Here is a 12,267-nt window from a genome sequence, read left to right as displayed (position 1 = left end):
AATACGTCAGGCTTCAGCAATACGTGAACTGTGAACTTCCAGATGTTCAAGCTGGTTTTAGAAAAGGCAGAGGAACCAGAGATCAAATTGCCAACATCTGCTGGATACTTCTCCTTTATTGACTATGCCAAAGCCTTTGACTGTGTGGATCACAACAAACTGTGGAAAATTCTTCAAGAGATCGGAATACCAGACCCCCTGACCTGCCTCTTCAGAAACCTGTATGCAGGTCAGGAAGCAACAGTTAGAACTGGACATGGAACAACAGACTGGTTCCAAATAGGAAAAGGAGTATGTCAAGGCTGTATACTGTCACCCTGCTTATTTAACTTATATGCAGAGTACATCATGAGAAACGCTGGGCTGGATGAAGCACAAGCTGGAATCAAGATTGCCGGGAGAAATATCAATAGCCTCAGATATGCAGATGACACCACCCTTATGGCAGAAAGTGAAGAGGAACTCAAAAGCCTCTTGATGAAAGTGAAAGAGGAGAGTGAAAAAGTTGGCTTAAAACTCAACATTCAGAAAATGAAGATCATGGCATCCAGTCTCATCACTTCATGGGAAATGGATGGGGAAACAGTGGAAACAGTGAGAGACTTTATTTTTCTGGGCTCCAAAATCACTACAGATGGTGACTGCAGCCATGAAATTAAAAGACACTTACTCCTTGGAAGGAAAGTTATGACCAACCTAGACAGCATATTAAAAAGCAGAGACATTACTTTGTCAACAAAGGTCCATCTAGTCAAGGCTATGGTTTTTCCAGTGGTCATGTATGGATGTGAGAGTTGGACTATAAAGAAAGCTGAGCACTGAAGAATTGATGCTTTTAAAGTGTGGTGTTGGAGAAGGCTCTCGAGAGTCCCTTGGACTGCAAGGAGATCCAACCAGTCCATCCTAAAGCAGATCAGTCCTGGGTGTTCATTGGTAGGACTGATGTTGAAGCTGAAACTCCAATACTTTGGCCACCTGATGCGAAGAGCTGACTCATTTGAAAAGACCCTGATGCTGGGAAAGATTGAGGGCAGGAGGAAAAGGGGACGACAGAGAATGAGATGGTTGTATGGCATCACTGTCTCAATGGACATGGGTTTGGATGGACTCCGGGAGTTGGTGATGGACAGGGAGGCCTGGTGTGCTGCGGTTCATGGGGTTGCAAAGAGTCAGACACAACTGAACAACTGAACTGAACTGAACTAAGCATAAGAAAGAAACACACTACTGATACATGCAAAGTAAATGAACCTCAAAAACAACCTATTGAGTTAAATAAGCTAAACAAAACACATACTGTATGATTTATTTATATGAAATTCTAGAAAGATAATGGTTGACTGGGGCCAAAGCTGGATTGATGGGAATTGATTGTAAAAGGGATCAAATCAATTTCAGAGGGTGATAAAAATGATCTATACATGCGTTATCCAATATGGTAGCCACTAGCCACATACAGCCATGGAATATTTGAAATACAGCTAAATTTCAGATTTAAGTTTAAAAATTGATACTTGATTCAGTTATTGGGAAATATTTAAGTATGTTTGGAATAAGTATATTTAAGTATGGGAATCTACTTTTTCAACTGTAAATTGTATGAAATCTAAATAAAAACCAAGTACTTTAATGAAAACCTAGCATTGGATTCAGATGTAAATGTAAAATGCACACTGGATTTTAAAGAGTTAGTACAAAAAATGAATGTAAAATAGATTAATAATATTTTTTATTGATAAATAATATTGGTTACTTTTCCCCTTTGGTAACCATATGCTCATTTTCTATGTCTGTGAGTCCATTTCTATGTTGTAAATAAGTTCATTTGTTTCATTTTTTTAAGATTCTACACATAAGTGACTTAATGTAATTGTCTTTGACTTCACTTAGAATGATAATCTCTAGGTTCACCCATGTTGCTGCAAATGACAATATTTTATTCTCTTTTATGAGAGAGAATATGGCTCTATCATTATTTTTATGGCTGAGTAATATTCCATTGTATGTATATATAACCACATCTTCTTTATCCATTCATCTGTTGATGGACACAAGTGGCTTCCATGTCTTGGTTATTGTTTAAGTAATGTGGCTAAGAAACACCGTGCTGCGTGCATCTTTTCAGATTACAGTTTTCGTCTTTTCCAGATATATGCCCAAAAGTTTTGGATTGCCGGATCATATGGTAACTCTATTTTTAGTTTTTTAAGCAACCTCTATCTTGTTGGGCCTGCACCAATTTATATTCCCACTAGCTTCCCACTGTGCTTCCCGGGTGGCGTTAGCGGTAAAGAACCTGACTGCCAACGCAGGAGACATAAGAGATGCGGTTTTGATCGCAGTGTCAGGAAGATCCCCTAGCGAATGAAATGGCTACCCACTCCAGTATTCTTACCTGAAGAATCCCATGGACAGAGAAGGTGGGCAGGCTACGGTTCATAGGGTCACAAAGAGCTGGACACGATGGAAGGGACTGAGCACACACACACCAAAATTGCAGGAGGGCTCCCTTTTTTCCACACCTTCTCAGCATTTATTACTTGTAGACTTTCTGACAATGGCCATTCTGACTGGTGTGAGGTGGTACCTCACTTCAGTTTTGACTTGCATTTCTATAATAATTAGTAATGTTGAAGATCTTTTCACGCACCTGTTGACTATCTTGGCTATCTCTACTGTATATCTTCTTTGGAAAAGTGCCTATATAGGTCTTCTGCCCAGTTTCTGACTGGGTTGTTATTGGTTTTTTTTTTGACATTGAGCAGTAAGAGCTGTTTGTACATTTTGGAAATTAAGCCCTTGTCTGCCGCATCATTTGCAAATATTTTCTCCCATTCTGGAGGCTGTCCCTTCGTTTTATTTCCTTTGCTGTGTAAAAGCTTTTTTGCTTGATTAGGTCCCATTTGTTTATTTTTGCTTTTATTTCTTTTGCATTGGGAAACTGACCTAAGAAAACACTGCTATGATTTATGTCACAGTGCTCTGCCTGTGTTCTCTCCTAGGAGTTCTATGGTGTCATGTCTTTATTAATGTCTTTAAGCCATTTTTGTGTATGGTGTGAGGACAGGAGAAGATTTTCTGGGCCTAATTTCTTGCATCCTCTCCTATCTAGGAAAGCAATAAAATCATTAATGGAGACATCTGCTCCTCAAGATTAGCAGCAACACCATGCCAAAATGGTACACATATCTCCCTTCACCAAAATTACACATAAACTGACTTCCCCACTTCCTCTTCAGAGCAGTTCCTCAGAGCTACATGAGAGGCTGTCTCCCAGGCAATAGTCCTCATTTTGCCCCAAATAAAACCTAACTCACAGCTCTCATGTTGTGCGTGTTTTTCAGTCGACAGTATCTTACATCTTCCTTGTGGTGAAAATAAAGGTATACACATTTGTCAAAATTAAAACTCTATACTTAAAATGAGTGTCTGATTATATACTATATATGCCTTGATAAAGCAACTTCACTTTCACTTTTCACTTTCATGCATTGGAGAAGGAAATGGCAACCCACTCCAATGTTCTTGCCTGGAGAATCCCAGGGACAGGGGAGCCTGGTGGGCTGCCATCTATGGGGTCACACAGAGTCGGACACGACTGAAGCGACTTAGCAGCAGCAGCAGCAAAGATGATAAAAATATTAAAATTGAATCATATATATGTATGTGTGGTGTGTACATAAGTGTATAAATGACTATCTTGTTGGTGATCGTTCCTTATCAATAATCAGAAACATAAAAAAACTCACAGGCTGTGGACATGCAAAATTCACCGTTACTCTTAACAGTCAATACATTAAATTATATTAGAGTTATTTACTGTCGGCCTCCATCACGACCTATTGAGTTTCTTGAAGGCAAGAATCCTGTCTTGTTCATGTCTGTGATAAGCCTAGCACTTAACACAGTAAGTGAACATAGCACTTTATCAATGTTTTAATAACTGCAGAGCTGTCCCAGACAATTTGTAGTCTAATTCCCACAAAATCCCTGGAAATTTGGAAATGGAAATCCCTTCCATTTTTCAGATGTAAAAAGGGAGAATCAGAGGACAGAAAGGTTAGAATAACTCACCAAACATCCAAAACTAGTCATTGAAAGAGCTGTGTTCCAAATCCACATCTCCCTTAACTCTAAACCCCATTCTTTAACACTACCCCATATTGCTACCTCTCCAGGTGGGCATTTCATTAACTGTTTGATGAATGCTTGAAATCAAATAAAAATAAGTATTTAGGGGCAATGGAACCAGAGGAATTTTCCTGAACTTCTAGTGTTATAGCTGCAGTTTTTAAATGGGTTCCCTTGAGACAGAGAGCAACTTGGCAGCTCTTGCTAGAAGATCAGGAAGGATGGATCTACTAGGGAGAAACAACTCCCTCCCAATTAAACTTCTCATTTGGGAGTCTGAAGAAAAAAAATTACACAGAACAAAGAGCATGGGAAAGGAAAAAAAAAAAAAGAAACGCTGAATCTGCTGATATAGCTAATTAATGTAAAAGAATTAATTTAACAGTAACTTCAGCATTCAAAAATGAAAAGTTAGGAGATCCTAGAAAGGTGCTATTTCTACATCTTTTAGAGCTCCTTTTTAAATTAGGCTCCCAGAACCTCAGCATTCCTGCTTGAATAATCCATACTTCTGGTTATTTATTCAGCTCCCCACTGCTGCACATTTCCAAGCCATATGCTACAGGAATACATCACCTCATATTTGCACTCAAACATCCAAAGACACTGGCGGTTCAGATCTTTAAGAAGCTTAGAAGAAAGTCCATACAGAATATAGTTTTAAGGTTAAAAGGCCCAGGAAGCCAAATGCATCTTCTTTATATGCTATGTGCTTGAGAGAAGGTGGGTCATTTCAACAAAAGGACAGGCAATTAGAAGGGTAAAGGAAATAAACAAAAGACTCAAGAGAGTAAAGCCAGCAAAAATCAGCTGAACACTAAAGGCCTCTGAATAATTACAATGCCCCTCTCTGTACTTTAAAATAAATTTTTTAAAACAATTCCACCAAGGAAGATTTTTCAATCAATCCAAGGTCTGGTACACACTGGACAAAGCAAGAGGTCTACTGTGCCCCGGGCCTATACAAGCCTTTAAAGAGAAGGTGTTTTCAAAACACATACCCTGACGATCTTAAGTACAAACATAGCTTTAAGCACAAAAATCTGTAGAATCTGTCACTGGAGAATTTTTTATAACAACAAAACATGGGAAATAACTACAATATCAATAACAAAGAAAGACCAAGTAAGTCATATTCCCTTAGAGTCACCATTATTCAATTATTGAAAACTGTCATGAAGATTATGTCACAACATGGGAAACAGCACGTTTAGTTAAAAAAATTAACAGAACAGAAACTTATAAATGTGGTAGGCCCAAAAAGCTGTTAAAAATAGAAAACAATCATGGGGGAAAAGACTCCAAGGAATCTGCATCCAAAGATGGATTGTGTTTTTAGCTTCTAAAACTAAAAATACAGGAGACAGGAATCCTACCATTCATTTCTGTACAAGCCAAGCACTTAACACATTACTGTATCAGTGTTTTAACAGTTTTGTATGTCTATATTCTAAGTTATATTTAAGAGGTATGTATCAAATTTATTAAAAATTTTTTTTCACTGAAATTTTCAATCTATCCAGATATGTTTCCAAACAGCAGACTTGGGCTCAGTTTCATAAAGAATAATCCCATAATGCTCAGACCTCCAACCAATCAAACATGCTCTTACATCTCTCAATTTAAAAAACTGACCATTGTCAACTAAACACCCGACTCTGGTTACCCCGTCACCCTATATCTCTAATCCACTTCCAAGCCAGATTTCTCAAGAGTTATCAATTACAAGCTATCTCCCATTTACTTCCAGATTCTGTGAATTACACTAATATGAAACCTACTTTAAGTATTTTAAGAAATGAATGTACAAATAATAAGATATGAAAGTGAACGGAAAGTGACAGTCACTCAGTCATGTCCGACTCTTTGCAACCCCATGGACTGTAGCCTGCCAGGCTCCTCTTCCATGGAATTCTCCAGGCAAGAATACTGGAGTGGGTTGCCATTCCCTTCTCCAGGGGATATTACTGACCCAGGGATCAAACCAAGGTCTCCCGCACTGCAGGCACATTGTTTACTATTTGAGCTTTAAATTAGACCTAGATATTGCCAGGAGAAATATCAATAACCTCAGATATGCAGATGACACCACCCTTATGGCAGAAAGTGAAGAGGAACTAAAAAGCCTCTTGATCAAAGTGAAAGAAGAGAGTGAAAAGTTGGCTTAAAGCTCAACATTCAGAAAACAAAGATCACAGCATCTGGTCCTATCACTTCATGGTAAATAGATGGGGAAGCAGTGGACACAGGGTCAGACTTTATTTTTGGGGGCTCCAAAATCACTGCAGATGGTGATTGCAGCCATGAAATTAAAAGACGCTTACTCCTTGGAAGGAAAGTTATGACCAACCTAGATGGCATATTCAAAAGCAGAGACAATACTTTGCCAACAAAGGTTTGTCTAGTCAAGGCTATGGTTTTTCTGTGGTCATGTATGGATGTGAGAGCTGGACTCTCACATCCATACAGTGAAGAAAGCTGAGCACCGAAGAATTGATGCTTTGAACTGTGGTGTTGGAGAAGACTCTTGAGAGTCCCTTGGACTGCAAGGAGATCCAACCAGTCCATTCTAAAGGAGATCAGTCCTGGGTGTTCTTTGGAAGGAATGATGCTAAAGCTGAAACTCCAGTACTTTGGCCACCTCATGTGAAGAGCTGACTCATTGGAAAAGACTCTGATGCTGGGAGGGATTGGGGGCAGGAGGAGAAGGGGACAACAGAGGATGAGATGGCTGGATGGCATCAACTCGATGCCATCGTCCATTGATGACCGACTTGATGGACGTGAGTTTGAGTGAACTCCGGGAGTTGGTGATGGACAGGGAGGCCTGGCGTGCTGTGATTCATGGGGTCACAAAGAGTTGGACACGACTGAGTGACTGAACTGAACTGATACAAGGAAGGAATTATGAAGAAAGTTCTAGCACTGTCTTGCACATTTTCGTATCTCCTATGCTAGCCACATGGCAAGGTACAACTCGTTACTGAAAATAATATATAATGAAAAGTATGTATAAATGAAAAATAGGAATTACATTCTGCTGTCAATAGTAAAGTATGTTAGTCGCTCAGTCATGTCTGACTCTGCTATCCCATGGACTGTAGCCTGCTAGGCTCCTTTGTCCATGAAATTCTCCAGGCAAGAATACTGGAGTGGGTTGTCATTTCCTTCTCCAGGGGATCTTCCTGACCCAGGGATCGAACCTGGTCCTCCCGCCTTGTGGGCAGATTCTTTACCATCTGAGCCACCAGATTTTTGTCAATAGTAAAAATATGGACAAACATATGGCATAGATAGGTCTACGTAAGATAAAAAGAAAATTGGGCTAAGTTTAGAAATTAACATAGGGTATGTTTAGAAATTAATGACCAGATTTCCCCAAACCAACACACTATGAGAAGGAACAACAACAAAAAAATTTCCCTTCGATGGAGTGGTCCTATTTCCAAATGACATAACAACAGGGTACAAACAGACCAAAACATACTCTGTATTCATCCAAACGAACTTCAGGAAAGACTACACACTCACCTTAAGACTGCTGTTTCACATATCCAGGAAACTCAACGGAATAAAAGACCATAGCTAGCTACGTTCTCAAATCCAGGCTAATAGTGAGGAGTTGGACAAAAAAAGATGGACAGCTAGGACATGATAGGAGATGAGAAGCATACCTTAGCATGAGATTCATCAGCTGAAGACCCTCGCCTTTCAGGAAGCGCTCACGATTGGAACTCAGCATTAGGCAGGAACAGAGGGAATCAAACAGATTTTCCATCATCTCCTGCTCCTCGGCCGTGCTAGGATTGTGTCTTTTAAACACCTGTCAAGCAAAAATATCAGAAGGCACAGAATCATAAGAGAAGGTCTTTTCATCAACCAGCATTCAACAATTTCCGAAGCCTGTCTACTCCAATAACCCTACAACTGAAGAAGCAGAGCCTTATCAAACAAAATTCTCATCTGTTTCCATTTTAGAGAAACTGGGCTGATTCACAGGTACTAAATAAATGGCTATCATGCAAAAACAAAAAACAAACAAAAACCCCCACAAAAACAATAACAACAGAAAACCACTCAACTGACCATTAGGTCCAGGAGTGATTCGCAGTTCCAAGGAGGCAGATTTAACAAAAACCAACAAAATCTTTTTATTATGAAACATATTCACCTACAGAAAACTCTATAACACGTACAGCTAAATGAGTAAGGTGAACACCCCTGAAACCATCACCCAGATCGAGAAACAACTTTGCCAGCTACCCCCACCCCAAAGCTCTCCACTTGGCCCAACCGACCACAACACGTTTCTTCCCCTTCTAAAACAACCACAGTTCTGAAGGGCAAATCCTGGCCCAAAATAAGGAACAGTTTCCTAGTCATCAGGGTTAATGAACTGCCTTACAGACCATTTGTGGCTCTAAGTCGTGGGAATGGCTTCAAGCAGCTTTTATCTTTGCCAGAAATACATGGCATGTTAAGAGGAAAGCTTCTTAACAGTGTATGCATACCCATACAGTCTGCTACAAAATGATCAATCTTACAGGAGCAGGACTAAGCACTTTCCCAGAACTGGGAAGAGATTCACATTTCAAAGCTCTGTTTTTTGGGGTGAAGGCCAAACCACTCAGGCTGCTGGCACCAGGATGGAAGCTGTATGCAAACTGACATCTCAGACACTCCCAACACTCTAAAGATTTTATCCAAATGATCTATTTTCAGTCTTGGTTTTGGAATAGCACAGATGAGACTGGTTAGGGAAAAAAAATCTTAACAGTATTTTCAGAATGCCAGCAGAACATTTCGATGGGATTTACATTTCTCACACTGAGCAAATGGCAACTTCTAATTTCTTCTTCCAGCCTCCAGTGCCACACCCTCCCCCATCCTCCTCTCTGACCTCTGTCCTGTTGCACTGGAACTTGTACACATGAAGCTTACCTGGATCCTAAATGAACGGACTCCAATTTAGTGGCAGACTGACAGAAAAGAAAGTGAATAATCTTGGGAGTGGGTCAACTGAAAATAATGTGGCATTCTTGGCTCAAAAATATATACTTAAGTGGAAAGCGCATGTCTTTGGGACTGACAAACATCAGGAGCCTGAGAAAGTCCACACCAGATACATGGTGCTATCTGGTCATAAAGAGCAAACGAACTACGAAAGGAGGCAAACCATGTGCCTCCAGTGTGACCTGAAGCCTGCCAACACACCCCATATGGCTTGCATCACATGGTTGATTCCTTCCCACAATCTCCAGCTCCACCTCCCATTTAAAGATACAAGCCATGTATCTTCATGGCAGACAGGAAGCATAAGAATTACTCACGGATAACTGCTGAAGAAGCACATCGATTCCATCCAGCTCCCCAAGCAGTTCCCTGTTTTCTAAAAGGGGGAAAAAAATAGAAGAAGAAAAAAAAAATGAAGCTAACTGTCAGATTTTACAGCCGTCTAACACTGATACATCAGCAAACAAAATCAATACAGCTTGACAGAGTACAAAAGCTGCACAGAGCGCGAGAGGGAGAGCAAGGGGATGCCAAAGGTAAGAGAGCTTGCTGTCATGATCTGAAACAAGCCTGGCTCCTATCCTAACAGAATGTCAATACCGAGAGGGAGCCTCACCATCGTTGTCCTGGAGCAATATGGCCAGCACTTCACTACAATACAGTTTGTTGGCATCGAAAGGCATCTTTGCCTGTGGGAAAACAGGAGAAAGGAGAAATATGTTAAGGGCCCTTGTTTCTTTCCCCAGGACAAATTTTTCCACAAGTATTAGGATCTGAGCTGGAGAGATGGAGAAGTGAGAACAGGAAAAGGTAGGTTATGGGTCAAAAAAAAGTCTGCCTCTGCCCTCAAGAGACCAGACTCAAGTACAATGTAGTGAAACCATAAACAGCATTATGTACACAGCAGTCCTCACCCTTCTAATGCCCAGAAACAAATGTCACCTCCTCTGTGAAGCTGTCCCAGATTCCCCATTGTGAGTCTAGGGACTATGGTCGAGCACATAATATGTACTCAAATGCAAAGTAGATGAATGAAAGTTTTTAAGACTAAAATCTATCATGAAGCTTCAGTCACGAGTGACGGTCATAAAATTAGGCTGTAAATTAGCCTATGGACAGATGATCAGAGAAGCTGAAAAGAAAGCCAGTTCTTATTTAGATTAGCTGAATGTCTTTGTAACAAAGTAGTTCCTTTTTGGATTTTTTAATTTTTTTTAATGCTTAAAATTTAATTTGAAACCATAAACCTATCTGCTCATGGGCCATAATCTGCCTACTATTTAAAAAGGAAACCACATTAAATATGCAGAAATGTGTTAATATTTTAACACCCAAATTACTACCCACAATTCTTTCCCTGCTGCATGCTCTGCTACTTGGAGTCGCAGAGGGGACACACGCACTGCAGAGCCCATCTTTCACAGTCACCCACATTGTTGCTCCTGAGCGAGACTCAAGTGCCTCACCATTAACGATACCCCGTGGATAAAGGGACAGAGAGAGGAGCGTGAGCCTCATCGATGTGTTTTTATTTACTGGACCCTCGATCCTTAAAATGCAGGCACAATAACAGCTGTTAATCAGCAGCAACCCTGCTACCTATCCAGGTTTTTGAACTGAGAAATAATTACTGTACCTGGAAAGGACAGGAGAGGTGTTTATCTTGAAGCTAATACCGCCATCCCCTTAGCACCATTCACACTTCTGTTTGGACATTGATTTTGCACTTAAGAACGAAGACTGGCCCCTAATGAAGCAACACCCAGCATCTTTTCAGCTCTCTCTTCACGTCTTCCTCATCGAGCCTATGTGCACCCCACAGGGCTCCAGGAGGCTGACCAGGTATGACCCATCTCAGGTTAAAAGATCTGTAAATACAAGGTCTTACGTGTGCTGACTGCAAGGTATGCTCCCTGGGCAAGCTTAAGGTCTTGTTTCAGGAAATTCAGTACAACAGCCAGTGTTTAAATGCAAACTGTGGTATTTTTCACTTTAAGAAAAACAGTTTTATACAAATCAAAACACAAAAGTGAAAAGCCAAGGGGTGAGTATATCTATCAGAATGAAGAATCTGCTAATCAAATCACTCAAATTATTTAAGTTATGAGTATTGCTAGTTTGCTGACAAAAGTCCGTTGAGTCAAAGCTATGGTTTTTCCAGTAGTCACATATGGATGTGAGAGTTGGACAGTAAAGAAAGCTGAGCAAGGAAGAATTGATGCTTTTGCACTGTGGTGTTGGAGAAGACTCTTGAGAGTCCCTTGGACTGCAAGGAGATCCAACCAGTCAATCCTCAAGGAAATCAGTCCTGAATATTCAGTGAAAGGACTGAGGCTGAACCTGAAGTTCCAGTACTCTGGCCACCTGATGCAAAGAACTGACTCACTGGAAAAGATCCTGATGCTGGGGAAGATTGAAGGCAGAAGGAGAAGGGGATGACAGAGGATGAGATGGTTGGATGGCATCACTGACTCAATGGACACGAGTTTGAGCAAGCTCTGGGAGTTCATGGTGGACAGGGAAACCTGGTGCACTGCAGTCCATGGGGTTACAAAGAATCAAACATGACTGAGTGATGGATTTATATATTTATTGCTAGTTGAAGTGATTTAAGCCATACCAACTTACTGCAGCTTTTTAAGGGTCAAGGTTCTTAGTTCAAACAAGATACACTCAACTGAAAGAAGCCAAAAGATATCAGGCCCTTGGAGCAATAGCCTTTCTGTGATTCCAATGACTCTTGGCTTTTACTTGATTGTATAAAATTCTATCTCCAAGGTAGGGGGGAAGGTTTCCCTCTTTTCCCAACAAGTTATTTAGTAGGCACTTGCTAAATGTAAGACAAAAAATTAAACATGACAGCAAACAGAGGTGAATTTGCATGAACCTGATCCACTTATATCATTTAAAGATTACACTGAATTAAAATTAATTTTATCAAGTAATACATGTATATTAAAAAAAAAAAGGACATAAATCTAGGATCAGACACACCTAGATTTCACTCAGAAGCATGCACTATGTATGTAACCCAAAGTCTGCAGTTCCCAAACTGTGTGCCATGGGACACCATACTGAATCCACAGGGGATTCCAAAGATTCACAGTATTTCCAAGAAAAGCA

The 12,267-nt window shown here is 40.4% G+C and overlaps 1 protein-coding gene across 1 annotated transcript in view; it reads right to left on the bottom strand.

Annotated features, from left to right (window-relative positions):
- Positions 1-12,267, bottom strand: part of CTNNBL1 (catenin beta like 1) — a 166,823-nt gene that overhangs the window by 78,273 nt on the left and 76,283 nt on the right. Inside the window, 3 exon segments of the mRNA NM_174637.4 lie at positions 7,806-7,954; positions 9,462-9,520; positions 9,761-9,833. Of these exon segments, the coding sequence (NP_777062.2) occupies positions 7,806-7,954; positions 9,462-9,520; positions 9,761-9,833 (281 nt within the window).

This window comes from Bos taurus, chromosome 13, assembly GCF_002263795.3.
Source record: "Bos taurus isolate L1 Dominette 01449 registration number 42190680 breed Hereford chromosome 13, ARS-UCD2.0, whole genome shotgun sequence".
NCBI lineage: Eukaryota > Metazoa > Chordata > Mammalia > Artiodactyla > Bovidae > Bos > Bos taurus.
Note: the sequence above shows the minus strand (reverse complement) of the source record. Positions and strands in the feature narration are given on the sequence as shown.